The 27,794-nt window shown below is 41.3% G+C and overlaps 2 protein-coding genes across 2 annotated transcripts in view; one reads left to right on the top strand and one right to left on the bottom strand.

Annotated features, from left to right (window-relative positions):
* The first annotated feature begins 289 nt into the window (after positions 1-289).
* Positions 290-16,702, top strand: LOC137286431 (myophilin-like). The gene is made up of 4 exons (XM_067818289.1): positions 290-425; positions 14,191-14,306; positions 14,845-15,049; positions 15,502-16,702. Exons 1-4 carry the CDS (start codon positions 414-416, stop codon positions 15,685-15,687), a joined length of 519 nt encoding a protein of 172 aa, XP_067674390.1. The 5' UTR covers positions 290-413; the 3' UTR covers positions 15,688-16,702.
* Positions 16,703-19,473: 2,771 nt separating this feature from the next.
* Positions 19,474-27,794, bottom strand: part of LOC137287051 (acidic phospholipase A2-like) — a 33,747-nt gene continuing 25,426 nt past the window's right edge. The window contains exons 2-5 of the mRNA XM_067819162.1: positions 26,880-26,936; positions 25,393-25,576; positions 21,869-21,978; positions 19,474-20,331 (exon numbers count right to left, since the gene is read on the bottom strand). Of these exons, the coding sequence (XP_067675263.1) occupies positions 20,180-20,331; positions 21,869-21,978; positions 25,393-25,576; positions 26,880-26,934 (501 nt within the window). The 5' untranslated portion in view covers positions 26,935-26,936 and the 3' untranslated portion in view covers positions 19,474-20,179. The remainder of the gene's footprint in view (positions 20,332-21,868; positions 21,979-25,392; positions 25,577-26,879; positions 26,937-27,794) is intronic.

Raw genomic sequence — 27,794 nt, 5'->3', positions numbered from 1 at the left:
CCCTCCCGGTTTCCACTACCCCAACGCTGAATCACCTTGAGAAAGAATATCTAGGCACTCGATTGCTCTAAATCCATGTGGCCTGCCAAACCGGGCAAGTCCATTTTAGAAGTAGGGATGGAAGGTAGATGCAAGCCTGTGGCTAGTGTTGCCTCGTAGTCTTACTATATCGTATATACTAAAACTTGGATGGTGGTATACATGCCCATTAAACAAAACGTAATTTTCAGAAATAAGATTCTTTAAACAGATTCACAAATAACACCACTGTAATGCTGTCCATTCCCCTGCCATGAAGTTGACCGCTCTAGCAGCACGGTGCCATTCTTTTATCTGACCGGTGCTGTGAGAGGTTTCTCTAACTCTCCCATACTACTAAAGCTGCCGCCTTGTAGATAGAATACGTAGTCAACATGGGACCCAAGGTACGTGGCTTAACTATATTTCTATGTCTATGGTGTTACTTGGTGTCTTGTTGAAAGTATTTTCATGTTTAACATTTACATTGAAAGATGATTTATAAAATCACATGTTTGTGCGAGTGAACGGGACGTCAAACATTCTTGTTTTAACATTTCATTGTCTGAGAATAGTATATCTGTGTTGCACAATGTTAATGTGTGCAGTGTACTTAGAAACTTCAGTTTTCAGTTTGACGGTTTAATCACCTTCTAATGATATAGGTTATCCCTCCAAGACTCTTAGACGGTTATGATAAATAGACATGGAGAAGAGATATGTTGCTAGGTTACCAGTAAGCTTATCGTTCAAGTTATGACCCCTCGCTCAATCTTGGTTCAGGATATACCCCATAATTATCACTTTCTTAACGCGCACGTCAAACGGTGCTAGAGAAATGATTGCTGCCAACTTACAGGTATATATATATTTAGGGGTGCAGTCTTACTTTTATTACGTTACATGGCGTTACCAATGTAACTCTGTACTGCCAGTGCCGAGACTCTCGACTCAGCAAGTGTTTTGTTCAGTACAAGCCAACCAGTGTTAGTCTGGGTGACAAACAACTGGGGGCATAGCTCGTAATTCTCCGTACATACATGCACAGCGTGCATCATACCTCGATTCTAGGCACATCATTTGGCTTACTATACATCACACAAAGCATGTGAGATGCAAAATAAAAACGTCCGTGTGGTGTGTGACGTTGCGATGCGTGGGAGACTGCCAGAACGTGTTGATGCCGTCAGCGTTACAAGATATTTGCAGACATGCAGGGTTCACGTGATGGAGTGTGTGGTTGTGGTTATGTAATTGTGTAAGTATTAGGAGCAATTGACGCGTATGTCAGCAGACTCTCAGATGCCAACGCCCAACACTTCTCAGTGTTTCACCAGTTACCTCACTTGGTGATATATATTAACGTGACATTTTGAAGGCTAGGGTCTCGGTACTGACATTTGGATTAGAAAACCCGGACTGTGAAAAGGGCTGTAGATATATGGATTGCCGGTAAATGCAAGAATAATTTGGACTGTGTTATTACAGTCAGATGACAGGTGTATCGGAGATAGTAGCAAGATGGCACATACTAGTATATCGGGGAGGGTATAGTCAGAGGTTACGGATCTCGGGAACACTTAGCATGCTAGGAACGGATGATTGTAGGTTCGAATCCCAGTTAACCACTACAACGTTTGTGAGCTTGTCAGCTCCATACAGGGCCTCCTGGTTTCCACCAAACTGGTGTTTCACTCTGGACCTCTCTGGACCTCTCCTTACCCTTCTGGTGTAACCTGAATACTGCTGAAAAGGGAATTAAACAACACTCATTCACTCATCGATCTTCTGTCACGTTACATTTTAAAAAATGAACGATTGCGGATTCGTAATCTTGCACGATGTCTGATGCTGGTATTCTGTGATGATCCATATTTTCTTTGCGACTTCTATCGCCTTGCGTACTGTCTGTATAACGCCACCTGGCGGACATGTTTCACACTTTCTGAGTTTATGACCATATACCGCCACTTGACGCCCAACAGCTGACCGGTAACATTGACCTTGACCACAGGCACATTCCAACTGGCGAACAGCAGTTATCTCCCCTGAGATGATATTTCCAGAACCATGAACTTGGACGTGGAATGTTAACGTGATATTTATGGGCAGCAGATAAGTTAACGATGGACACAAGTGACCATTAGTCAAGTTAATGACCAGTTTATGCCGCAACCAGTGTTTGAGTCACCAACACAGAACGCTGATAGACCGTATATAGACTCTGGTTGTTTGAAATCATTTCATCTCTGGCAGGATGGAACCTGTATGTTTATAAACTGGATTCCGGGCTGTTATATGCCTGACTGGCCAAGGTGGAACAGCCCACAGACAGAACTGTTACTCCATACCTGAAATATCTCAGTGACTCAGCCAAGACATTCCAAAGGACTGGCTCCTGTCTACATGTCCTTTCAACCTAGATGTCGCGGTGCCACTTTCCATTAGCTAGAGATATAGCTGGCATAGAGTGACCATCCAGTGACATGCTGTTAACATACAGGTGTAGCTACCCCCGACCTCCCCAACACACATGCCACCTTCCCCACGACAGGAGTTTCCCCATGAACTACGAGGAAGGGGGCAATTAATTAGATCGGCTGGTCAGTAACCCTGCCATGGTATCCTGACGACAAAAACTTTTTCTCGAGTCCTTAATCCATTCTATGTCGTCACTTTTCATTCGTAGCTGAAAAAAACTCGAAAGGTCACTTCCTTGTCTGAACTGTGCAACAGTACACCATTACCGTGGTTTCCCAGCCCTTCATTCAGGACCAAAATACCATCAGTTCCAGTGTGTTACGACACATTGCTAGGTATGATCAGTCACTCTAGCGCTATTAGCTTAATTTTCTGTAATATGCACACTTGCTTCTAGTCGTGTTATGTTTGCGGCTTTTAGGCTTAACAGACACCACCTGACAAGAATGTAACGTCTGGCTCTCTAAGTACCGATAAGTGGGATATGTAACTACCAGCACCACTGTCTTGGATGTTAATTACTACTCCATTGATACTGACACATCTGACACACATACTACTACTACTACTACTGCTGCTGCTGCTGCTGCTGCTGCTGCTGCTGCTACTACTACTACTACTACCACCACTACCACTATTGCTACCACTACTGCTACCTCTGCTGCTAGTACTGCTGCAACTGCAGCTACCACTACTGCTGGTACTACTGCACTCCAATGACACTCTACAGAGTTGCATAACTGAATACCTATCACACTCAGCGACAGCTACAACCGCTACAACCATTGCTACAACAACCCACGCTTGTGAGATGAAAGAATTCCACACCACACTTGCGTGTTTTAATTACACTTTCACCCGACAGACGGAGTCTGCTGTTGTAATCCGTTACCAGGGCAACAAATGAGGCTTACAGTTGTAATATCAGATTCCAAAACGTGCAGTGGTGTAAAATTCTCTGGCATATTCGAACCATGTTCAACCTTCCTCCTAAAATTCCGTTTCCCTTTCAAGGCCGACGAGGTTGATTACCACTGATAACGCAGACAACTCGACTACCAGATCCAGCTGACTGAGCCAATTAGACAGAGCTAATCAGTCCATTAGTAGCCCGCGCATCATTGCTGGAACGCTTGTCTTGTAGAGCGTCGGAATGACGGGCTTCTGTAGTGTGTAATATGTCGAGATTGTTGTGATATAGTTGGACTATCGCTGGTCTGTCTCACTGTCCCTGAACCACATTACTTCTCCTAACTACAGCCTAGCCCTAGCTGCAATGCTGAAGCCTAGATTCCCTTAAGCTCAATACACAACTAAAAGGTCTCCTACTTTAATTTTAATAAAGTTATTTGTTACAATAAAAAATTATACATGTTCAGGGATATAATCGCGTCTAGAATATCACTGATTCTGGCGCAAACCTGAGAAACGAGCAGTTCTTTGAGTGGCATTGACAAGTTGATGTGATGAACAAAGGTGACGGATATACAACGCCGGTATTACAATATATACCATGTTTCTTTGTAGTTACTAACGCCGTAATATTGTATTTAAAAAATGTTGTAGATCAATAGATCTTATTGTTGATTATTGTTGATTTCCCTTGTTTAAGAAACATAAAGTTGTTAGGCTGATGATGTGATGTCTTCAAGACGCTGAAGGAACATGAAGACAATGAAACATGTTTTCAAAGAAATATTTTCGTTTTGACTTGACATTAGAAGATGTCGAGAGACGGCGTCGCAATTATCGCACACAATCGTATCGCAATTATCGTATCAAAGAATATACAGATAACGACAACGTTGAACTGACACATCAGAGACATATCGAGAAGCAGAGCGCCACATCAGATTGACTTTATAAAGTGGTCTGGATCAGTTACTGAATAGATGCAGACTTCGATTTGACATGGCTAGAAGAAACATGGATGGCCATCCACGATAGCACGATGTCATGTGTAGCACGATGTGAGCACGTGTATTCGTGCTCCTACCTTGAATCACGCTGGGCCTGTAACACACTTATGGAATATGTTCACATATGTTTAGCATGTGTATGACATTTAAACAAAATACATATTTCGAAGTAGATCCCTTCCCTGAGTCAACACAGAGGCAGAACCGTTTGTTTAAGAGGACCCGCCCCTCACCCACACCTTCCCCCCACCCCGACCTCGCAACACACCCACACCCCCATAGCGTGGGCTATCATGTTCTGTTAACATAGCCTGGTGAGATGATGTTCTCCCTTTGATAGGCCGCTGCTGCAGGTGTAACTGTGCCATCAAGTGATAACAGCTGATACTAGTGGGTCACGTGATCTGTAACGAGAAACGTACTCAGCGGGACTCGAACTGAGCCACGATGAATCATCCTCACTTAGAGGTGATAGAAAACATTCAGATACCGCCTATATACCACTGGCCGGTCCCATCGGTTAACACATTAGACAACATAGCCTAGCCCCCTAAAATCTTCTTACTGATTAAGTTTGGACATCTAACTATTATTGTAACACTGTTTTAACGTGGATGGTGCCCCCACTTACTTAGAAACGTTAACTACAGCCCCGGTCAATGAACTCTTGAACTTATATCCGGACTGTATACAGTGGAAGCTGTGTAACTCGCCAGCTGTCAAATCCGGCAGGTTGTCATCACAGGCATAAAATCTGTCTCGTCCATGGCTAATACATTTATCATCATTTAAAAACTCGTACATGATGTTCTGTAAATTTTATTATTCCTCAACCAAAGCTGTTCGGCACCAACTAAGCCAGACTCCTTAACTATGAAATACAGTGGAAGCTGTCAGTATCGGCATCTGTCCAATCCGGCAAGTTGCCATTACCGGCATGAAATCACAGTCCCATCCGTGACATGTACATTTATCATCACTTCTACAATCCGGCACATTGTCTAAACTGAATTGTTTATTCAGTCCCAATGAATGGCAGGTTTAAACAGCTTCCACTGTACCTGTTATGATTTTGTTGCAGATTGATGAGCATGCGTAATAGTCAGATAATCTAAGACTGGGTATGAAAGTTTCAAGTGAAATGATCGTCTAGCGAGAAACATTCCCCCGCTTCATCCACTCATCACCATTCTCATCCCCCCAATCCTCACTCCCACCTCCTGCTGAATCAACATCTCTCCACATACGTAGAATACACCACCATTCGCCCCCAGTTTCACAAGAGGGAGAAAATAGCTGCATTTTCGTGACATTTGGCCATGTTTTATCTTAGCTTTGGTCCCAAAATAGCTTGGTCTGTGAGGAAAGTTTCGGATTGTGAGAGAAAGAGCTGCCAGATGTCTCATCTATTTCTCTGTACAAGCACCTCGTATAGCACGGTTCACTACTGTGGTAAAGCCTTTGGAGTTTAGTTAATCGCTGTATCAATAGCGCTTACATTGCTGCTGTCAATATATATAGTATTCCCAGAAATTATTGAGAATCATGTTGCGTCATGTAACTCATTACGTTTATTAACTTCTGGCGTTTTACTTACATAAACATGTTAAAACATCATCCTTTTACAGTCTCAGTCTTGTTTTAGTACTTTGTTAGACCTCCTCGCTCAGCAATGCATGCCTGAATACGCCTAGGCACACTACCCATCAAAGTTTGTAGGTAATCGTGTGACAGGGTATCCCAATATTGGACCACCTCGGCCTTCATATCTTCAATATTTCTCAGTCCCTTTTGGTTTATTCTGTCCTTCATGACTCCCCACACATTCTCAATTGGGTTTAGGTCTGGGCTGTAACTGGGCCAGTCTAAAACTTGAACATTTTCGCCCGACAACCACTGTTTTGTGTAGCGCGCAGTGTGTTTTGGGTCATTATCATGCTGGAAAATCCAATCATCTTCATACAATGTTTGTGCTGTCGGAAGAAGGTGACCATTTATAATGTCAACGTATCTTTCTTTTGTCAAGTTTCCCGTGAAAACACACAATGGCGTCACTCCACGAGCCGATATGCCACCCCACATGTGAAACTTCGGGCTATGTTTTGGTCGCTGGTAGATAGGTTTGACAGTATCTTTGGTCCAAATGTTCACACAATTAGGGAAAAGCCAAACAGAACTTTCATCCGAAAAGAAAACATTATCCCAATCTTGATTTTCATTAGCCCGACACCAGTTTAAACGTTTTTCCTTTTGTGCATCTTTCATCAACGGCGAGGGAATTCCACGTTTTTTCACCCAATTAAGTCTCTGTAATTCCTGCCTAACTGTTTCATTGCATACCTGAGGACTTCCTCTGCTAATCATTTCATTTCTGATGTTCTCAGCACTTTTCAGTTTGCCCCTACTCACAATCTGCCCAAGTCTTCGACGATCCACAACACTGAATTTCCTAGGCCGACCTGCCCCTGCTTTGTGCTCTATCCCGGTTCCTGTTTGAATATTCTTCAAAGTTCTGTATACTGTAGACAGAGGAATACCATGTCTACAAGCTACCACTTTAGCATCAGCCTCACCCCTTTCAAAATCATCTAGAATGAGCTTTCTTTTCTCTCTTGCTGTAAATTCTGCCATGTCAACACAGGAAGCCGTCTGCTCAGACAAGGGAGATAACTCTTGACGTAATGAGCTGCCTTCTAAGCCTTCAAGAGTTGTCTCCCTTATTTAGTATGCTTAGTGCATAGTGAAAGCCCTTTTTCCAATCTTAGCATCATTAGAAAAAAAACAAAGATTTTCTCAATAATTTCTGGGAACACTGTATATACTTATAACATACGTGTAAGTGTATAACTGAACTATACATACATGGTACTAGATATGGTAATAGTCACTGTAACAAGGGTCAAATTTAAAAAAAAGGTAATTATCCAGGGTAAGAATGGTGTTGTATTTTGGATAAAATCGAAAAACACCCATCTCACCTCATGTTGTAAACACAGTTGTTTAGTGGTCTCAAATCGGAAGTCAGGAATTCGTTACTGTACATATACGCACATTTTATTTGTCCATTCTTTCGGTGTTACATGATACATGGATTGATAAAAAATGTGTATATCTGTGAATAGCTACGAATTCCTGTTTGAATGAGCTAGTTTAGGTAATGCAAGCTATTTGAACTTAGGCTTTACACTCCTCTCTGAAATGAAATGACTGCGCATGTTTCTACATGAAGTCCAATACTACATGGCGTATTTCTGCCATTTTCATGGCACGACCGGCATTCTACCTAAAGCCTTTTTGTGGTTGTTATGGGAACAATTCTCACTGAATCAACCTTTTGACAATACTCTGTTTTAACAGCCCCTGAACAGTCCCCGAACCACATTATTTTCCCTACTGCCTTGCCTTTCCTCCAATGCTTAAAACCTTAATGAAGCAAGTCTGTCCCAGTTCACTCAATTTCAGTTTAGAGGAGTGTATTTGTTACTAACAAAATTACAGGTATTCGGGGATTAAGCGTTATAATTTGTCTCACAGTCTCTCACAGTCTCTCACAGTCCGTGAACAGTCCCCAGGGCCAAGGCTGTAAATGAAGAAAGTCTTGATTTCCCAAAGTTCTGAATCTCTGGTGTACTTTGGGTTCCGTTTCGATTTAAAGAGGATTGTTTGTAACTATCAAAATTACATATTCACAGACAAACCGTTAGTATGTGAGCGTTAGTCTAAAGGTGGTTTGCCAGATAGATGATGTCCGTGGTTTCAGTGTAGCGACCAGCCACATGAACCAGATGTTCCCCGAGATACAGCAGTGTTGAAACGTGAAGGAACCGATAAGGGAATACATTAACATAGGGTAATCTCTGTCTTTGATGGTTGCTCAATTCAGTATTGAGAAAGCTTTTTTGTGTTACACCCTCAGAGTAACATCACCTTTATAAAACATCAGGTTGTGTTTCATGCCTCGCCAGTATCCCAGCATCTATTGCAATAGCACCACAGCAGCCGATCGTCGTATGGGTTGGGCAGTTATCGTGAATACCTAGTGTCTCGAATAGGCTATGCCATATATGGTCATTTTAATGTCATTTTTTTAATGTCAGGGGTTCAGATCAATCGTACTGCGTCAAATTCAACGTCAATATGCGCTTCATTTATCCGCCGTGGTCGGCGCCCATTGTGTGTGAAATGAATGTTTGGTTAATTCTGGAAACATATTAATTCCTATTTCCATTTCATGAGACTAGTCATTCTTCCATCTGGGGATCATTTTTTTCACCGACCAACCATGTTACTCTGTTTGTTTACATAGATATGTTTACCCACTTTCTAAGTGTGGTTAGAAGTGATATTCAAATTGCATTCTTATCGTGAGAATATTCCATGACTTGGTTCATGCATGCCATCGTATCTCCCAGATTTCACAGGTTCATCTTCATGATGCCAATCAGTAGATTATCTAGTCCAGCGCGACAGACCACCGTCATATAGCTGAAATATACATGTGTTAAACAAGATGCACACAATCCCTTCTGGGCAACCACAGCAAATACCTGCACATGGGGCTTTTACCCTTCATACATCACTGCAATGACCTTGAGAAACAATACTGTTTCAGCACATTTTGTGTCATACGATCCTATTCTGTTTACTAACACGTGTCCGCATCTTCAGAATCAGAGCATCGTTCTTACTCTTTCTTCGACTACACCTTCTGGCTGGGAGAACCAGCAGCTGTGAAGTCGTTCTTTATTCCCTGTAGTATGTTTTAAGACAGTAGAGTGACGTTGTAATGTATCCTTCTGTCAAGGTGAGCAGCAAACATTGCTTGGTTCTCCCTCATGTCAAGGTCAGATATCTAATCATCATGTCAGGACATCGATCTGACAGTAACCTGTGAGAGTTCACCAGAAAGTGGTTTCAAAAGCATATGACTGTAATGTTCGTAAAAAATATTTTATACACGTCAGTATGTGGATATTGACTGCGTAAATAGCGTCTGTTACTTCAACAGCGAAAAGACTCCCTGTATATTATGACGAACGCTTGTAAGTATGCAAATAGTAACACTCGCATAAATGGCAGCTGGGGTTTATATTATCAATGTTTATTTATAGAATAGCCAGTAGTAGTAGTAGTAATAGTAGTGGTAGTGGCAGCAGCAGCAGCAGCAGCAGCAGCAGCAGTAGTAGTAGTAGCAGTAGTAGTAGTAGCAGCAGCGGTGGTAGTAGTAGCGGTAGTAGCAGTTGCACCAGTAGTAGTAGCAGCAGTAGCAGAATCAGCAACAGTTGTAGTAGTAGCAGTAGTAGTAGTTGCAGCAGTAGCAGCAGTAGCAGCAGTAGCAGTAGAAGAGAGGAAGAAGTAATGGGCACGGTAGTCGTGGTAGAAGCAGTAGTAGTAATAACAGTATTAGAGCTAGTAGCGGTGGGAGTGTTGAATATGCGGTACTGCTGTAAATATTATTAACTTGCCTGAAGACAAAATATAAAACTCTAGTGTACATGATTAAGTCTGGATCAGACAAACCAGTGGTGGGTCGCATGAGCTTTGCCGTTTGAATGTGAACCGAATTGCGTACCTCCCTCATCTCCAATTCAGTCTTCTCATTGAAGCCAATTCTACTTTGGTGTTATTCAAAGAATATTCTTTCATACCATGTTCTTCAAACGAAAGCCGAGTTTTAGAAAAGCATGTTATGGCAATTAGAATATTGGCAAACTGTTTTGTATGCGTACGTACAATGTTTTGAATGCCACCATAATGTGTGACAATCAGATGAACTAGTAAAACTGGTGAACACAGATCCAATAGATTAGCCCACCTGATGGCCGAGATAACTCACAACAATTACGTGACTACAGCCACAAAAAGTGTCATCATGGCAGAAGATAAAATAATGTCGTTCAGTGAGCTGTTAGACATTTTGAACTGGAGCATTGTCATGGCTGAGTAGGACATATGTGTATGGTAACGTTTCTGCTACAGATGACAGAATGTTAGCTAGCCAACTTTACAGGGAGCCCAGTTCAAGGTAATATATATATAACAGGCTTTAATAGGTTGCCCGGTATGTTTCAGTGGTTCTAACGCGTAATAACCACACCTGGAATCTCCTGGGAAAGGACCGCAGCAATGATTAAGACAAGTGAATACTTGGGAGTTCTTTTGACTGTTTTCTCGGTTGTCTGTATGTACATACATGATGATTGGGCATTTTCCATGAAATGATGGTGAAATATTTCTTCCCTCTCCAAACTAACCGTACGCCAATATAAGATGATCGTCAGTTCTCTATCAACCACAATGCATAATTATATCGTTTGATATAGACTTGTTAAGCAGGGTGTATATACTAATAGACAGTGGGACTCATCATGACGTATAAAAGCAGTCTGGGTATGTGAAGTGGAATCTGAATGGAAAGCTAACCCAGCCAAAGATACCTGAGATATGTCAAAGACGTTCCCATCAGGAGGGGTCACTCCGTCCACAGAAAGTACCACACCTTGGTTACACCTGGACGTGGTAGTGATAGACAGACTTGCAGCAGACATCGCCACGCAGTTCACCTGTAACCTTTCATTCACACAACAGATGCCAACATGATAATATTGGACGCGCGGTGTCAATGACATCATGTACCCATCTCGTAAACACTGAAAGGCAAGAAAATAAATATTTCACATACGAAATATGTTTTCAAATACAATTTGTTAAGACTCGTTTAATATTGATTGCTAACGTTAAAAAGAGAAATCTCTCCGTTAAAACATCATTAAAAACAGTGTTGCTTGAATCCCTGGCATTTAGACTCACAGTTTTACGTCCAGTTTACAGCGTACAGAACATAACACTGTTACCAGTTGCCACATAAAGGGTCAAGTCAATACCCTACATGGCAGATCTATTTACATTCAGCAGACACAGGCCTCTCTTTTCAGTTAGTGTCTCGTTCTATTCTGAGAATATGAACAATTCTGGACTAGTCTGTGGTAGAGGTTTGGGTCTGTGTATTTTCCGCAAGTCTTGTTCGCCTGAAGTTGCCGAGCCAATTCTCCAGGCTCGAGCCGCCATGTTTACATATCCCTCCAACAATGCGAGGCTCTTGCTGTCCAGGTACACTGATCTGACGTTCATTTGTAGATCTATTCTCTGGAGGAGGAGGATAGGAATGTAAGATATGATAATCACGTGACCAAATCGTATAAGGGACCATCTCAGATAAACATAGACTCATTTCGGAATACTTAGTGATAGTGACATGGGAATACAATGAATACTTAGGTATGTCGATGGATCATATTTGTATATATTCCTTAGTGTTGAGTTGGGGATTGGATGAAAGATATTTGTGTAAGAATTAACAGAACTGCTGCCAGCAGAAATAAGAGGGCAAATTCACTACATGAAATACCCACAGACAGATACATCAACACCGCTTGTCTGACAACATGGTAATGTCAGTAGCTGATGCCAAGCTCATATGTAACAATGTCACTTTAACATAGTTTTGGAGCATTCGCCAGAATCAGCTACGTTGAGCGTCTACCGTATAAAGAAATCCTTAAATACTACAGGAAGGAACATAACAAGACAGTCACACATGTATGTGAACTCCGGCAACATTCCACCGTTACATGAATATTTTTTTATGTTTGTGTAGCTGTTTATGTCACTGCGTACATCACGGGGATGCACAGGTAGTATAATCCCACGTAGGACCCGGATAATGTGAGTCAAGTGGTGAAACACGATCGGATCTGAATGCCACTGATTGATAATACTTGGTATTGATGGTTCATCATCTCTCGTCACATACTAGAGGTGAGATGGCGATCATCCTTCCTTCATGCGTGTATAAAATAGCTGGTAGAAAATAAATATTGTCACAACTGACCAGACAATATACATGATATATACATGTGCGTGACAACCACGCGGTACAGCTGTTCACAGGAAAAACCTGACAGATAGCGGAAACAGGCGAAGGTATACTGCAACATATGGTGAAATGTATTCCAGGTGGAATTACCGGGATTATCATGGCACATCAACGCATGGTACAGTTGCAAAATCCACAATAAACAGTCCCCCCGTGAAACGTGAAAAATAAGTCAGAGCTGAACCTAAAGTAAACTACTACGAATGAACCTAAGGGCGTAAGTACCATAATAAAACTAGCTAGGGCCTTCACATAACGGTTGCTAAAAAGGCTGGGAAAGCCCTCAATACTATCCAAATATTACACGAAAAGAAAATGGCTTGCTATGGCGTGCCTGTGAACCTCAAGGCCAAACCACTTCCCCCGTGTAATGTTATCTAAACAACTGGTTATGTCGACCACCACAGTCCCATTAGTGCGAGGTTCATCTGTCGTTATCTTACGTTGTGCCAGTCGTCAAACCAAGACGGAACCTAGCTTCAGTCCGCCATCCCTTAACATGGCGAACAACGTCTGCTTGTACCTAACTGTAACTCACACAGATGCGATTTTGTTTATGTATATAATTAGATCAGACGCAAACAAACCATTGATGGAGTGATTTTTGTTTCTTAAGTATCACTTACATCAGTGTGTGGCTCAGGATTGTCCTTAACAGAAGTACAAGCATTAGCAGCGATGGACGCCAGTGGTGGACGTTGTGCCTGAGAAAGGTTTGGGAAAGAAGGAAGGGCTACGTACTTCTCCGAACCACGGGCAAACTGTAGCGCAAATGGGGTTGTGCAACAGAGAGAAAATGACTAGCTTTCTTATATGCGAGCGAATCCTTGTGGAATACTTGCAGCCATACCTCCCCTGCTTCATTCTCCCATTACGCCAGAAGTGTTTATCTGCAGAATAAATGTTACGAAAATCCCAACAATAACGACGAGAGATCGGACAAATACGCTCTAACAGCGTATTCATAGTAAAATTAAGCATTATTGTATATCCTTTTAATTTCAGCTTGTTACTGTTTCTTCATTCCGTTGAACCGGAAGTTGGCAGTGGAAATGGAGGCGGAGATATAACACGAGTGAAAAGTTGAATAAAATATATTTTACGTTAGTAATTATTATGAAATATGGGCTGGGAATTTGAGAGCACAACCCAGCGAGGAAATAGGTGTGTACCTTGTACCTTTTAATGGTGGCGATATTTTATTTTGACATGAAAAATATATTTCGTTCGCATATAAGAGGTCTAGTAACTTTTTTTCTCTTGCGCAACTATTTGCGCTACGGTTTGCCTATGCCCGAACATACTCTCACAGACAGAAGGAAAAAGACACAAGCAAGAGCGCGCATTTGAGTATGACGTATATCACGACAGGAGAATGACATAGTAATGGTGCATAGAAACATCGGAACAATTCATGCAAACAAAACATGTTTCTGTTCACTGTTATTCAAACACATGTGATAGACCGTGTTTCGGAATACGTTTTAGGTCTTCCAGAACACAGGCAAACACACGTATCATGTGCAGGAATCATGATCACTAGGCCTCCAATGGGCCGGGGTTGTGTTCAAGGAAGCGTGTCCTCTAAGATCACAAAGAAGGACGTTTAGAAAACCTCCCAATAACTCATATTTTTAATTATAATACAATAATACTTTATCTCGTATTCACGTTTATCTGTTCTTTTAAATGATATATTTTATATAATTTTGTAAGTTGACTGATAGCCCATATGTCATATATGATATTACGTCTGTCAGGTAGCGTGAATCAATGTCTCAGAAACTGACTAAAGTAATATAAAGTACACATATGTTTACCACATCCTTGTTACAGCGTGATCCCGAGTTGGAGAAGCAGGCCCTGGACTGGGTGGAGGCCAACCTGGGTGAGGCCATCGACAGGAAGAAGCCTTATGATGACGTACTTAAAGACGGAATCATCCTCTGCAAGTAAGTTGTACAGTGCCAGTACTTCACCGGCCGCTTCACGTGTTGCTTTATTAGGCCTTAGGTGGCACGATAACCGAGTAAAGAATGATGAATATACGCTGGCAAATAGTCTTCTGCTTTGTCATACCCTTCTTATAACGTATCAGGTTCTCATTTTCTGTGAAATCAAGTGAGGTGAATACAGTTCATCTTGCCGTCTATAACAGAGTACTTATTTATGATAGAAAATGATCATGCGTCCTGTGCCTTTGTAAATAGTTCTGTGCCTTGTTGTAAATAGTGATCTGTCATCTTTGGTAGCACACCATCTTGCGATAAAAAGGATTGTCCTTCTGGTGAAGGGCAACTTTCCTTCTGAGACAGGAAGTGATCTCTTCTCCTATGAAAGGAGGTGACCTTTCTGTCTGTGACTGAGCTTGTCCTCCCTGTTTTTACCGCCCGTGTCCTGTGCTGTTGTGTTTAGACGTATACCATTTCTTCTGTGATAGGCTATGACCCCCTATGCTTATGCTAGAACATGATTTGCTTTTCTCGACAGACTGATGAACAAGCTGAACCCTGGGTGTATCAAGAAGATCGACACAAAGGGGGGTGGCTTTGCGCTCATGCAAAACATCGAGAGGTTTGCCAATGCCGCTACCAAATTCGGTGTTCCTGCCAATGAAGTGTTCCAGACAGTTGATCTCTGGGAAAAGAAGAACATTCCCCAGGTCACGCTCTGCATCCACGCGCTCGGTAGAATTGTAAGTTCACTCGTACTCGCCAACAAAGAACTTTTCGTGACGCCACGCTAAGCCAGAAGCGCAGGTTTACATCGCAGCAGTCTCATTACCTCGAGCAAGGGGCAGACAACCCAGTCTGTCGTGTAGACACAATCATGGGGTCACGGTTAAACGTTGTCGACCTTGCACCAAGCATTGTGTTAGTTTTCGTTTTCTGCTGCTAATCAAGTGTTTACTAGAAGTGCTGCTTATATATAGGGGACAGTCATTTTTTTATTTTCCCGTTGATTGATGATACTGGGATATTTTGAAAAGCGGTGTAAATCAATACTCGATCAAATCAGAAAACCGAACGCGAAAACATAGAATATTTGATAACTGTCTCAGAATTTTAGTCGTTCTAATATGTCTTCCATGTGACAAAGTATTTTAAAAGAGCCATGTTGCCAACAAGAAATGTGGTCGTGTTTCAGTGTCAAACAAAGCCAGATTACACCGGCCCAATGCTCGGACCCAAGATGGCGGAAGAGAACAAGCGAGAGTTCACAGAGGCCCAGCTGCTAGAGGCCAAGAACATTGTGAGCCTCCAGTATGGCAGCAACAAGGGTGCCTCCCAGGCCGGCATGAACATGGGCAAAATGAGGAGCGTCCACGACTAGATGTGCACATACGCAACACCTTACACATTGTGTAAATATGAAAGGCAGGTGATCACGGACGGTCGAAAAGTCACAGAAGTACTTATTGATATATGACTGATTATCTATCTATTCACTGGATATGCTAGATCTGACTCACTGGAAGCAGTACACATAGTATTCCACAGGCAGCAGGTCACAGTTTCAAATAACCATAATAACAATTAGCATAGGGTAATGGGCATCAAAACATTGTACCCATTAAACCCTTCCTTCCGTGGGCATCTGCCTTCCTTTTTATGAAGTGAACCTATCATACACTGAGTAGATGATTATGATGATTATTATATATGCGAGTATATGGGTATAGTTATATACAGGTAGACCTGAATTAAATTCATAGCATAGTACAGACATGGTCATGTTGAGGGCGATCTAAACACGCCAAAAGAGGTGATTATAATTAAACTATTTTATACTTTATTAAGTGTTGTGTTCAAACGCTTCATCCTAAAGGGAGTCTTCCAGCAGCGTTTACAAAGTATCAGAGTAAAATTAAACAAATTTAACATCGTATTTTGATCCCACTTTAGAATATAAAAAAGGTTTGCATAAAAGTTTAAGTGTTCTGTGAAGCATACCTCGAAGAGCCCCTTTAAGACTTTGTCAGCTTTCCGCGTTTGCTGTGTATATATACTCTGTAGCTTTGTGCGATGTCAGGTATCGGTTGGTTAGTTATTACTGATTTTATTGTCCTCTTTTGTCCGAATTCTTCTGTTTCATGTATGGTTCACATATCGAACTTGCAGACAATTTCTTTGTTTCGAAGGTCTGTAAGGACGAGTTATTGTTTGTCAAGGGAAGGCCGATTTCTTTTATGTTCTGTTGACTAGTTGTACAGATGGCAGTATGTGTGATAAACTTATTTTTGTTTAAATATTTTGTCAAAAAATAGTGTTTTGTAATTTATTTCACTTCGTAAAACAATTTTGTCTCTTGAACTATTTTCTTCGATTAAACTTAAACATCACAAGAATTACTTTTGTTTTTTTTGTTTTGTTTTTTTTGTGGTAATACAAAATCACGATGTATTGTACTGGTGTGTCGTCACAAGCTGGCCCTCATACAGATGGAATGGTGATGGTGGTATTAAATAAGAGCCAACCAAGGCTGGAAGTATTTTGGAAGTGATCGCGATGAATATGCTTTATCCCCGTACCAAATGAAAGACATTTCAAGATCTCATAACCAATTCAAGTCTTATTGGTTTCTATAAGATGTGGTGACATTTAATAATTCTAATAGATTCATTAATAGTTGCATAATTCAGTTTTCATTCAGGAAGAGAATACGCTTTCAGCGTTGTGATTTCCAAGTATAATCCATTTCTGTGGTAGATACACCATGTGATTATCTAAGAGGCGACGTTAGCGCGTTGATAGCAGGTGAACTCAAACATAGACTTGCACCACTTCATGTCACCATTGCTTCACCAGTGCCATACTTAATCACTTCCGGGAGTGGTGAGGTAGTCTAGTGGATAAAGCGTTCCCTCCTCACACCGAAGATCCGGGTTCGATTCCCCACACAGGTACAATGTGAAACCCATTTCGGGTGTCCCCCGCCGCTGCAATATTACTAGAAGCGGCGTACAACTCAGCTCACTCACTCACTGATCACTTCCCGCTTTCCATTTTCTAATGATCAGACATTTGGTGGCAGAACTGAGTTTATAACCGCTGCTCACTCACTCACTCAGTCCAAGGGTCACTTTGATGCCGGGCTTCAGATGGGTCCTCTGCTTCGACGGAGTTGAGGTAGCAGGCAGTTGTTGAGGGAGGAAACACATTAGCAAGAATCGTCAGCAACTATCACCGGTTGTTTGTGCTGTTTTGAAAACGAGTGTATTTGCTCGTTTGTTAACGTTTTTAGACGGCCCATTGCTTTTGTGCTTCACATACCGCATGTGCAACGCCAAGAAAGAGGCATTGACAGTGGTATGGCTAGGTAAAAATCTACACCATACCCGTGCTGGCCAACACATGATGCGGTTACGTCCTTCATACCATTCCATTGTTGCCCGGAATAATAAATCCATATCAACATGGATGCGCTGTGTCACCGATACCTGTAGGTTTCAACAGGACTTCGCCTCACCTCACCGTTGTTGGGGCAATACATTCACGTGAACTGTAGAACTTTGCCGTTTGAAATGTACGGTTCAGACTAAGAAGGTGTTAGTGACTTTAGTTTTGTACCGCACTCAGCAATATTCAAGCTATATGGCGGCGGTCTGTAAATAATCGAGTCTGCACCAAACAATCCAGTGACCAACAGCATGAACATCGATCTGCGCGACTGGGAACCGATGACATATGCCAGTCAAGTCAGTGTGCCCTTTAGTCGCCGCTTACGACATACAAAGCCGACCTCTCCAGCAAGCATGGGTTGCTGAAAGCCTATTCTACCCCGGACCTTCACGGGTCTCAGACAAATGAAGGTACAGCTAATGTTTCAGATGCCCTCACGGGTCGGTCGGTCCTTGTCCAGAAAGTTCCTTCAAGTGAAATGTAGATCCACTGATCATTGTATTGATATCGCATACTTGTTAGATATGTAGAATAATAGACGATTTTTGAAACGCCAGTTGTGTTCATAGTATTGACCACTGGTTCCCCTGAATTATTCACGTAAAAACTCTGTCACATGGCTGTCATCTAGCCTCGAGTAATGACATACTAGGGAATATCTACATGGGGTTCATACCCGTCGCTTATAGTGTGTCTATCATGGCTGTTTCTTGACATAGGTACGAAAATACGTGAACGATCCAAGTAACGATGGTTTGTAAGAGTGAACTAAATCAAAAGGGAGATCAGGCTTTGTAACCTGGCTATTTGCAAGTCATCGTCAAACGTTGCCCGGACAGTCCATGCCTAGTCCAGAGACAAGCATTTGCGGGCCACCAGCACATTGATTTTGAATACTGCCTCACCATCTTGGTGAAACTCACGACTTTGAACTACAAATAAAAGAGTTTGACTTGACACTTTACTTCTGTTGAAATCACAGAGTGAATGAGTGAGTGAGTGAGTGAGTGAGATTTTACACCTCTTTTGTCTTTTCAGCAATTTCACGAATATGTATTCAACTATTCATAGACATGTGCTCGTGCAATCTTGACGACTTAATGTTCCGTGTTAGATTTTCGGGGAGTGGGCGTCCGTGACAATGTTCCAAGATTTGTAAGGTCGAATCAGACTTAGGGGAAAGCTCACAAGTCACGTATATGATTGTGCCTACAGACTGGAATCAATCGAAGAAATGACTTTGTAAGTAAGACAACCACAGTTATCTCCCCTACACCATATTTCCCCACAATATGTTAATCTTTCCTCGCGCAAGTTATGACTGGTTTACTTAGTTCATGAAAAAAACAACAATAAATTTCTGTTCACATGCAGACATTTTCCAGGTCTGTGACGGTGAACTGACATGACGAGTTTCAACAATCTGGATACGGTGAGATGTATCGACCACGTCAGCGAGTCTGACCGCCTGATCCCGTTAGTCCCATAGAACAACCATGGGCTTCGGTAGACCATCTCTAAACCGGATTTCCAGGAGTCATGAAACAATCCAGACATACCTTTTCTTGGGTATTTTTACTGACACTGTTTGTACATTAGCTGCTAAAACAATACTTAAAATAAACAATCCAGACATACCTTTTCTTGTGTATTTTACTGACACTGTTTGTACATTAGCTGCAAAAACAATACTTAAAATAAACAATCCAGACACACCTTTTCTTGTATATGTTTATTGAAACTGTTTGTACATTAACTGTTAAAAACAAACAATACTAAATGTAAAACCAATTCAGACACACCTTTTCTTGTGTATGTTTAATGACACTGTTTGTACATTAGGTACTAAAACAAAAGTGTTCATATCAAATAACAGTTGTTTGATAACTTCAGAACAATACTTTTTTCAAAACCTTTTCATTTTCCATAGAAATGCACTGTTGCAGTTGTAAGCTTTCGTAAATTTGACTTCATTAACATTAAATAAATATTTGTCATAGAATACTTAATATAATTTGTGCTGAAATCTTAATAACATGTAATATGACAACTAAAAATATTTACTATTTATACCCTTACTATGTGATAAGCGAAGTAGCCCGCCTTGTTAACAAGGCAGCTCAACACAACAGTCTGTTAAAATATTTGAGACTGTGTATCACTTTGCAGATCATGCCATTGAAACAGAACATTCCTATAACTCAGAAAACTGAATCATATAAAATTATCTAACAAAGACAACAATTGCCTGCATTCAAAATAATTTAAGAAGACACGAATGCTTCCTACTGAAAAAAACGTATTCTCGCAAATTGCATTATTGTTGATTTACCGGTATATTTAATATCACCATTCTGAGGAGTGTCGGTAAGAGTCGGTGCTTCTCGGAAAATACCGAAACGTTCCGACCGCTATCAGACATATCAGTCGTAAATGTCGTCTTCTACCCTGTGGTTACAAAGTTGCCGGTTATAGCGTTGGTAGTAGCTATGGAAGTCCGCCTCCCCCAGGCACTCTGCCAATCTCAGGTCACAGCGGCAGGTCGTGTAGGCGCACGGATTGTTTTCCATGGAATCTGAAGACAGTTATAATTTTTTTGTTTTTGATGCTAGAATAATGAGCATGTTCTGTAACTTACAGTAGTCACGTCGCGCGACCTCAAAACAAATATGCCAATATGTTCCCTCCCCTACCTCCTTTAAATATACGACCAGGAGTTTTTGAAATCGCGCGAGGATGTAGGGAAATCAGGGTCTGGATGTTGGTTGAGTTACCGAAATCCTCGCGTGATTTTAAACATACTTATTCTTCAACACACAGACATTAGTAAGCAAACTCGCTGAAATGTACAGTGGAAGCTGGACATCAGTCCAATCTGGCAAGTTGTCAACAACGGCAAGAAATCTCATTCGCTCCTATGGCTTGCACATTTAACAGCAGCTCTAAAATCCGGCACATTGTCTAAACTGAACTATTTCTTCAGTCCCAATGAGTGCCGGTTTAGACAGCTTGCATTGTATCTGCACCATCAAGGTATATCAGTGTGCTACATAATTGCGATTGTATGCACGTGGAAGACTGTTAATTCGAGACAAATTTAAATAATCGCCAAGCGGTCTACCTGCCGCCATGTTACCGGCATCGCTTTAGGTACAGTGACCATGGTGTCTGTCACCCACTGCAAGCGAGTTAACCCTGGGCATCCCTTCTAAATGGAGGTGATACATGAAGTCTTAACTGGAACATTGTACCGTGCGGTGACAAAACTCCCACAATGGCCCATACACATGATGACATGTGAGCCATTTGACCTCTACTCGGGCTACGTCAACGTCAACGTCAACGTCAACGTCGCGTAATGTGGCCTGCGTGACATCATTCTGAAAGGTCAGTTGACAGACTTGATCGACATGACCATCGGTTGCAAGGGTCCACCTTCACACACCTGGGTCACTGGTCATCCCGAGATGTCTGACAGCAGCAATACCAACCTATAGGTTTAGTCCGCAGAGAATGTGAGTGAGTTGGGTTTAACGCAACAGTCATGACACAAGCGGTCAGTTTTATGTGGGAGAAATCCCGTAGTAATGCATGCCCGCTACCCCATACCTCTCTAACGACACCCCAGCGTCAGTAATAGTTGGAACAGTGTGTGACTGTTTCTTCATTACCGTATCGCGACTGTACCTGAAGACGTGTGCCAATATCAGGATTCTCCTGGATTCTTGATTCGTTAGAACAATACCAGTCTGAGAGCTTTTCCATTGTGAACACAGTTGACAATGACTCACCTGTATGCCGATGGTAAAATCCGTTACACTGTACGAGGTAATCCATGACTCACCTGAACGACGATAGCCAGATCCGACAAATGGTATCTCACCAAAGTTGAAGCATCTGTACAACAGCAGATTCATCCGTCACATTGTACAACACGTACAATGACTCACCTGTACAAGGGTAGGTTTATCCGTCACATTGTACAACACTTACAATAACTCACCTGTACAACTAGCTTCATGCGTCACCTTAAACAACACTTGTAATTACACTGACTCATCTGTCAAGGACAGTTTCATTCGTCACATAGGTCAACAACGACAATGACTCACCAGTACACCGGCAGTTTGTACCGTCACACTGTATTCCGTATCCCACCCACTGTGGATAGAACCAGAAGCAGGCTACATCCCCGTAACAGCTGTCGTGCTTCCGGCAGCACCTGGCAGAAAGAAGAACTTCTGAAGAACTTCCATTGGGCGAACAAAGTGGACTGGTACGTACCATTCTTGCCTATAACAGCACGCATTTCTATGCACTTTAGATGTTTCTTTGATTGGCATATGGGTTTAAGACAAGGCTGTGTACTGGGTCCTGTCTGATATTCACTTTTCATTAATGAATCATATATTGAAATAGCTTCATGTGGTACACCAAAGGTATCCAAATGTTTCTCGACCTAACAGAAGTTTTGATGTTACTGTTTGTCATCTTCGTGTTAGATAATGTGGATGTTCTCCAAAGACATCAGGATATTCGAATATCTTTTATGCATACACAAAGAATGGAAATTATTAGTGAATTGAGATAAAACTAAAATTGTGATCTTTAGGAAAGGCGGTCCAACAGCGCTGAGAGAAAGATGGGTATTTGATGGCAAGTCAGTCATCGCAGTGGATCATTATTCATATTTAGGAATTTGGTTTTCACACAAACTTGAAAAAGCTGTACCAAAGATTTATCACTGCGTGCAAAGAAAGCTTTAACAAGTGTGTTGTCTGTTATCCACAGCGCTGGAATCATTTCACCCAATACATTTCTGTTCTTTACGCTCTTTAATGTCCACTTTTATTATATGACTCAGAAGTATGGAGATTTCAGAGGCATGAGAAGTTGAATGTCCACTTGTTAGCGTGTAAAGCAGTTCTATGTGTTGGATCCTCTACCACAAATTGTATGAGCCTGAATGTATACTGCATCTTTTCTGGAACTGTAGAATAAGTAAACGTTTTGGAGAAAAGGTGGATTGAACAAAACTGCACACAAACAGGTATTATTAATTTCCAGGTTGATCTGATCGCTTTGTGGTGTGCACCCCATCCTCGATATCTCCAGGGTATACATTCCGATGCATCTCCACTATACCCTGGATGCATCTACGGCTATGTATTACCTCCCTTGACTGGCTCTTCATCCAATCAAGTGTGGGAGGTTGAGCGAACCAGTCACAACAATACACATGCACAGGTTCTCTGAAGGAGGTAGAAGAAGTCCATGCATGTATTATAAAAAAATTGGGACCTATGAATGTGTCTGTATGATTTCCCCCAAATCTGAGTCGCACTGCGAACAAACCTCCGCAGCTGCGACTGCTACCGTTGTTGACTCTAGCAAGCTCGGTTGTAATGGCGACTTAGCTGATTGGCTACTGTGAGAATGCGGGGCCAGCAGAGGGAGGTAATACAATTTACAAGACGTAGATGCATCCATGGTATAGTGGGGACTTATGGGAACGTATACCCTGGAGATATCGAGGATGCCACTTTCCAAACTGATCATCTTTTTCATCTGAGCGTGCTACTTTCCAAGTATCATATATATAAATAAAAGCGGCAAAAGAAATCACCAACGCTGACCCATTTCAAGAAAGAATTCAGATACTTTTATAAATAAGTAATTGGGAAAGTATCCTTTGGTGTGAATGTATGAATGAATGAACTATTAGTATTAAGTAAGTTACTCTTTGCTTATTTGCAACAGCATGTTTTTTCCTTCTATATAGATTTATTTATTTTGTTTATTATTTATTTTCAATTAATTACTTACATATAAATATTTTTACTTATTTATTCATTAATTTTTTCTTATTTATTTCTATCAATTTATTTATTTATTCTACTTGATTATTTTTGTGTGTTCTGTTTAACCTACAAAAAAATGCTGCGCCAAGAGATCAGGAGGTACCAAACCAAGGGCACCGAGAACAATGGGGAGTCTGACGACTGTGTACTTGGGATGCAAGCGAGACATTTTAAAGGCGAGGTCCGCACATTTATCATGCTTTTCCTGAATCTTACCAATCACATTGCTGTCAAAAGGGACAGAAAATTCAATGATAATAATTTCATTGGTTTTATCAGAAAGGACAAGATCAGGTTTGTTGGCTGGAATTCGTCTCAGGCTGTATATTGGCCTATTCCAGAGAAGTTTAAAAGCATCATTTTCCAGGACGCCCTGGACATGTTCAGGGTCGTACCATGGATGGACCTCAGGATCAAAACCACAGGCATGGTGGAGACGGTAGTAAAAGCAGCGAGCCATGCCATCATGTCTTTTAAGATATGATGTTTGTGTCAAGGAAGGGCATACACTGACAAGGTGTTGGACAGTCTCTGTAAATTCATTGCAAAGACGACATTTCATGTTAACATTTTGATTAAGAATCACATCCTGGCGATTGCTAGTGGGAAGTGACTGGCCCTGAGCAGCAAAAAGGAAGCCCACAGTTTCACATTTGAGACCAGCCGACTTCATCCCGGCAAAGGAGTCGGTTGGATTGCTGTTCTGTTCCACACACTGCATGTACTCAAGATGCAGTGACTACTCAGTTTCTCCACAAAGGACCGACTCTGGGCAGACTTGGTAAAGGACTTCACCAGGTTTACTCCCATCACTGTACCGTCCAGCAGTACATCACCAGCAAAATCAACTTCACATTTCAGATTGTGTCCAAGAATCTTGGCACGCTTAAAATAGCTCTGGAATTCCTTGTTTTCATCATGAGTCTTGACGTGCATCACCAGAGGATCATCCGATAAATAAATATGTGAAAAAGTGCGCAATAAAATTCTATCATGAAGAGCCTCCACATTAATCAAAACCCGACCTCCAGAGCTGATTAGCATGTATAAGCGATTAAGAGAGGAACGAGGGTGGTGTGCTCTGTTATCATTGTTTTAGTATTATTAATTATACATTTGACTAAATATCGGCTAGGTTTATTAGAATTTTTTGAAAATGAAGGAAGAAAACTTTCCGTAGCAAAATTTAAGCGAATCTGTCAATTATGCAATATAGAAGTAAAAATGAAATTCAGTTTGTGTTCGTCTGTCCATTCCATAGTGACGTTCGAAAGATTTTAAACTTTAAGATATCAAAGATCATTTGATAGGAATGCCGCTACTGAAAGCTTTCGTATATATTTAAACGACTAAGAACGAATCTCATACATTAAACCTCTCACTATATATTAACCATACACTAGTTAAAAAATGAACTGTTTAAAAAATGTGTTACTTCCGGTGTGTAACAGTAGGATATGTACATACTCTCTTGTATATGAGCCGGGGCCTTTTGTGCAATAAACCTTTTTGACTTGTCTTTGACCACTCCCAAACCCTCTGCCAAGACAGAAAATACGATATAAACCATATACGATATTATCCCAAAGTTTTCAGTGCCAAAACAGAATCAAGGTATGGAACATTCAAGAATTACGATTTGGTCTCCAATATAACGCCGTAGACCTCCAATATAACACCAGTGATCTCCAATATAATGCCTGAGATCAACGCCGACACACGATACAGTTGACATTTTGAGGGTGTCTAGTAATAAGGTCAGTTATAGTACTCACGTATCTACATCGTCCAGCGCCTTGAATCCTTGATTCCCGAGACCACAGAAACAACCGTATCCGTTGTACTCAAGGCAGCTCCGATTGGTATGGAGAGTGATGAGGCCGCACATTTGGAGGATGGTCCTTTTCTGGATTGAATGTGACTTGGGTCTGTCTAATGGGCCACCAAATACATATGATACTGAAGTGGAAAGACTCTTGATTAGGCAATGACGTGTCGAGGCACCGGTTCAGGGAGAACGGTATGGATCTATTGTCTGGACTGAACCCCTTAAATGATGATCGTGAAGGAGTCTCGGCAGTCAAGGGATGACACAAGTACATACACAAGGCACACAGAATCCTAGTGGGTTAGCACTAAATCCGCCATGTCTTCGAGCGAGAGAGAGAGAGAGAGAGAGAAAGAAAGAGAGCGAGAGAGAGAAAAAACACAACACATGCGCAGGCACACACAGACGCAGACACACATACACACGCTCGCGGTGTGAAACTCGCGGTGCTTTCTGAAAACGGGCCATTGCTCTGTTCAATACAGCTAGAGTATACGGTCCAGTGAGATCGTCTGGACTGTACGTGTCACGGATGGTAGCTGTACCCACTTACACTGATATTCAAGATACGTAGACTGCTTGTGAATGACTACATTTTGTCATAGTGCATGCAATCATGACTTCAGCACTTATCTGGTCCCACATGATAGGCACCTTGAGGCCTTCTCCACTTGGAGCATGGCTTTGTCGTAGAGGAAATGAATTATTCTCGGACAAATATCTACTTTACCACATCAGATAACTAAAGCGTTCGCACAGACACGCACGTTGAGCCTAAAGCAGCATGAAGCCAGTTTAAGCTATTAACAATATGGGCCCCTGGATTGAAACGGCTACTGCAAACCAGCCTAAACAATGTTGGTGGAAAATGATATCTGAATTTTGACTACTTTTATCAGATTCTGAAAGATGCTTTCATAGATATCACTCTACACGTTGAAACGGTCAGCTGGTAAACAAAGCTTTTCTTGCTAACACGAGTACGCATGTGCGCTTATTTCTTTATGTCTGTGTGTATATTTCATGTCTCAGATTGTATTGATTGAACTCACAAATGTGATACAGAATTATGAAAAGAGAAGGACGCTGAAACTGTAGATTGTATTAAAACACATTACCGAGAAATCATAATATGAAACTAGATATGCATGCTCGGTGGTCACGTCACAGATGAGATTTTGGATTTTGGACGTTTGCATTGTTGCGTCATAGCAACATTTTGATAACGTTTGTTGTTCTTGATTAAGTCACATTTCTCAGTTGTATACTTTCTTTTGTGTGACATTTCTCTTTAAGGAAACATTTTAACAGGTCGTTTCGTTTGGAAATGAAGACTCCAAGTAGATTTTACTTTAGAAGGCCTCCAATGATAAAGCTGTATGTTTGTTTTTTTACCCCCGTAGATGTTCTGTTATTGGACAGGTGCCTACTTACCTGCAAGGAAGGTCACCAGAAAGACGACCAGTGCTTGTCCTCGGCTGTACTCCATGGCTGTAGCAAAAACATGAAATATATATCAAGTTGCAGTCCACACACAAGTGGTACGTTGATTCACTGATTAAATAACATCATTATCATTATAATACATGTGACGTCATTCTATTGTTTACCAGTGGAATATTAACTGTCAATTAGTGTTGACCATTCATGTTTTGATTGGTTGGTTGTTGCTGCTGTTGTTGTTGTTGTTGTTGTTGTTGTTGTTGTTGTTGTTGTTGTTGTTGTTGTCAGTAGGAGAAAAGTAATCCGTTTAGCACAGACAATAGCATTCCTAAGAGAACAAAAGCATTCCAGACGAATACAATAGCATTCCAGACGAATACAATAGACATTCCACAGGATTACTCCTTAAAATCCTTAAACTATTCAGGATTACTCCTCCCTTCGAGAACAAAGTTTAACATAACAGGGTTTGCAGATGCACTCCGTTATCGTCTTTAGACAGGTCATGTTCATTTTTTTTTTCAAAAATGGTAGCGTTAACACCTGTAGTTCCACCATACACTTGATATTTAAACACGGTCTCTTCCTAGTTGTGTCCTTAAATATTTCCAGATTGTCCTCTCCTCTCTTCCTCTTCACTATCTTCTCTTTCTTTCTCCTTTGCTTAATTGTTTTCTCTTCCAATGTCTTCTGTTCTTTCGTAATTGCTTTCACTCTCTGTCTTATCTCTTTCAGTCTTTTCAGTTTCTGTTCTCTCTTGAACTTTTCGCAGTAAGCCTTAATTATTGGTTGATTTTCTAGTATTTCTATTTGACGATCCAACAAAGTAGGAGTCTGTTTTTTGGTAAATGTTTGGTTTACTTTCCTTAATCCTAGAACGTTAAAAAAAATCTTCCATCATACCAG

This window comes from Haliotis asinina, chromosome 6 (genome assembly GCF_037392515.1).
Source record: "Haliotis asinina isolate JCU_RB_2024 chromosome 6, JCU_Hal_asi_v2, whole genome shotgun sequence".
Lineage (NCBI taxonomy): Eukaryota > Metazoa > Mollusca > Gastropoda > Lepetellida > Haliotidae > Haliotis > Haliotis asinina.
Note: the sequence above shows the minus strand (reverse complement) of the source record. Positions and strands in the feature narration are given on the sequence as shown.

Bases quoted from the DNA above. Each gene is read 5' to 3' on its own strand.
- LOC137286431 (XM_067818289.1), top strand. The intron at 14,307-14,844 runs GTAAGTTGTACA...TTTTCTCGACAG, and splicing joins GACGGAATCATCCTCTGCAA to ACTGATGAACAAGCTGAACC. The intron at 15,050-15,501 runs GTAAGTTCACTC...GTCGTGTTTCAG, and splicing joins TCCACGCGCTCGGTAGAATT to TGTCAAACAAAGCCAGATTA.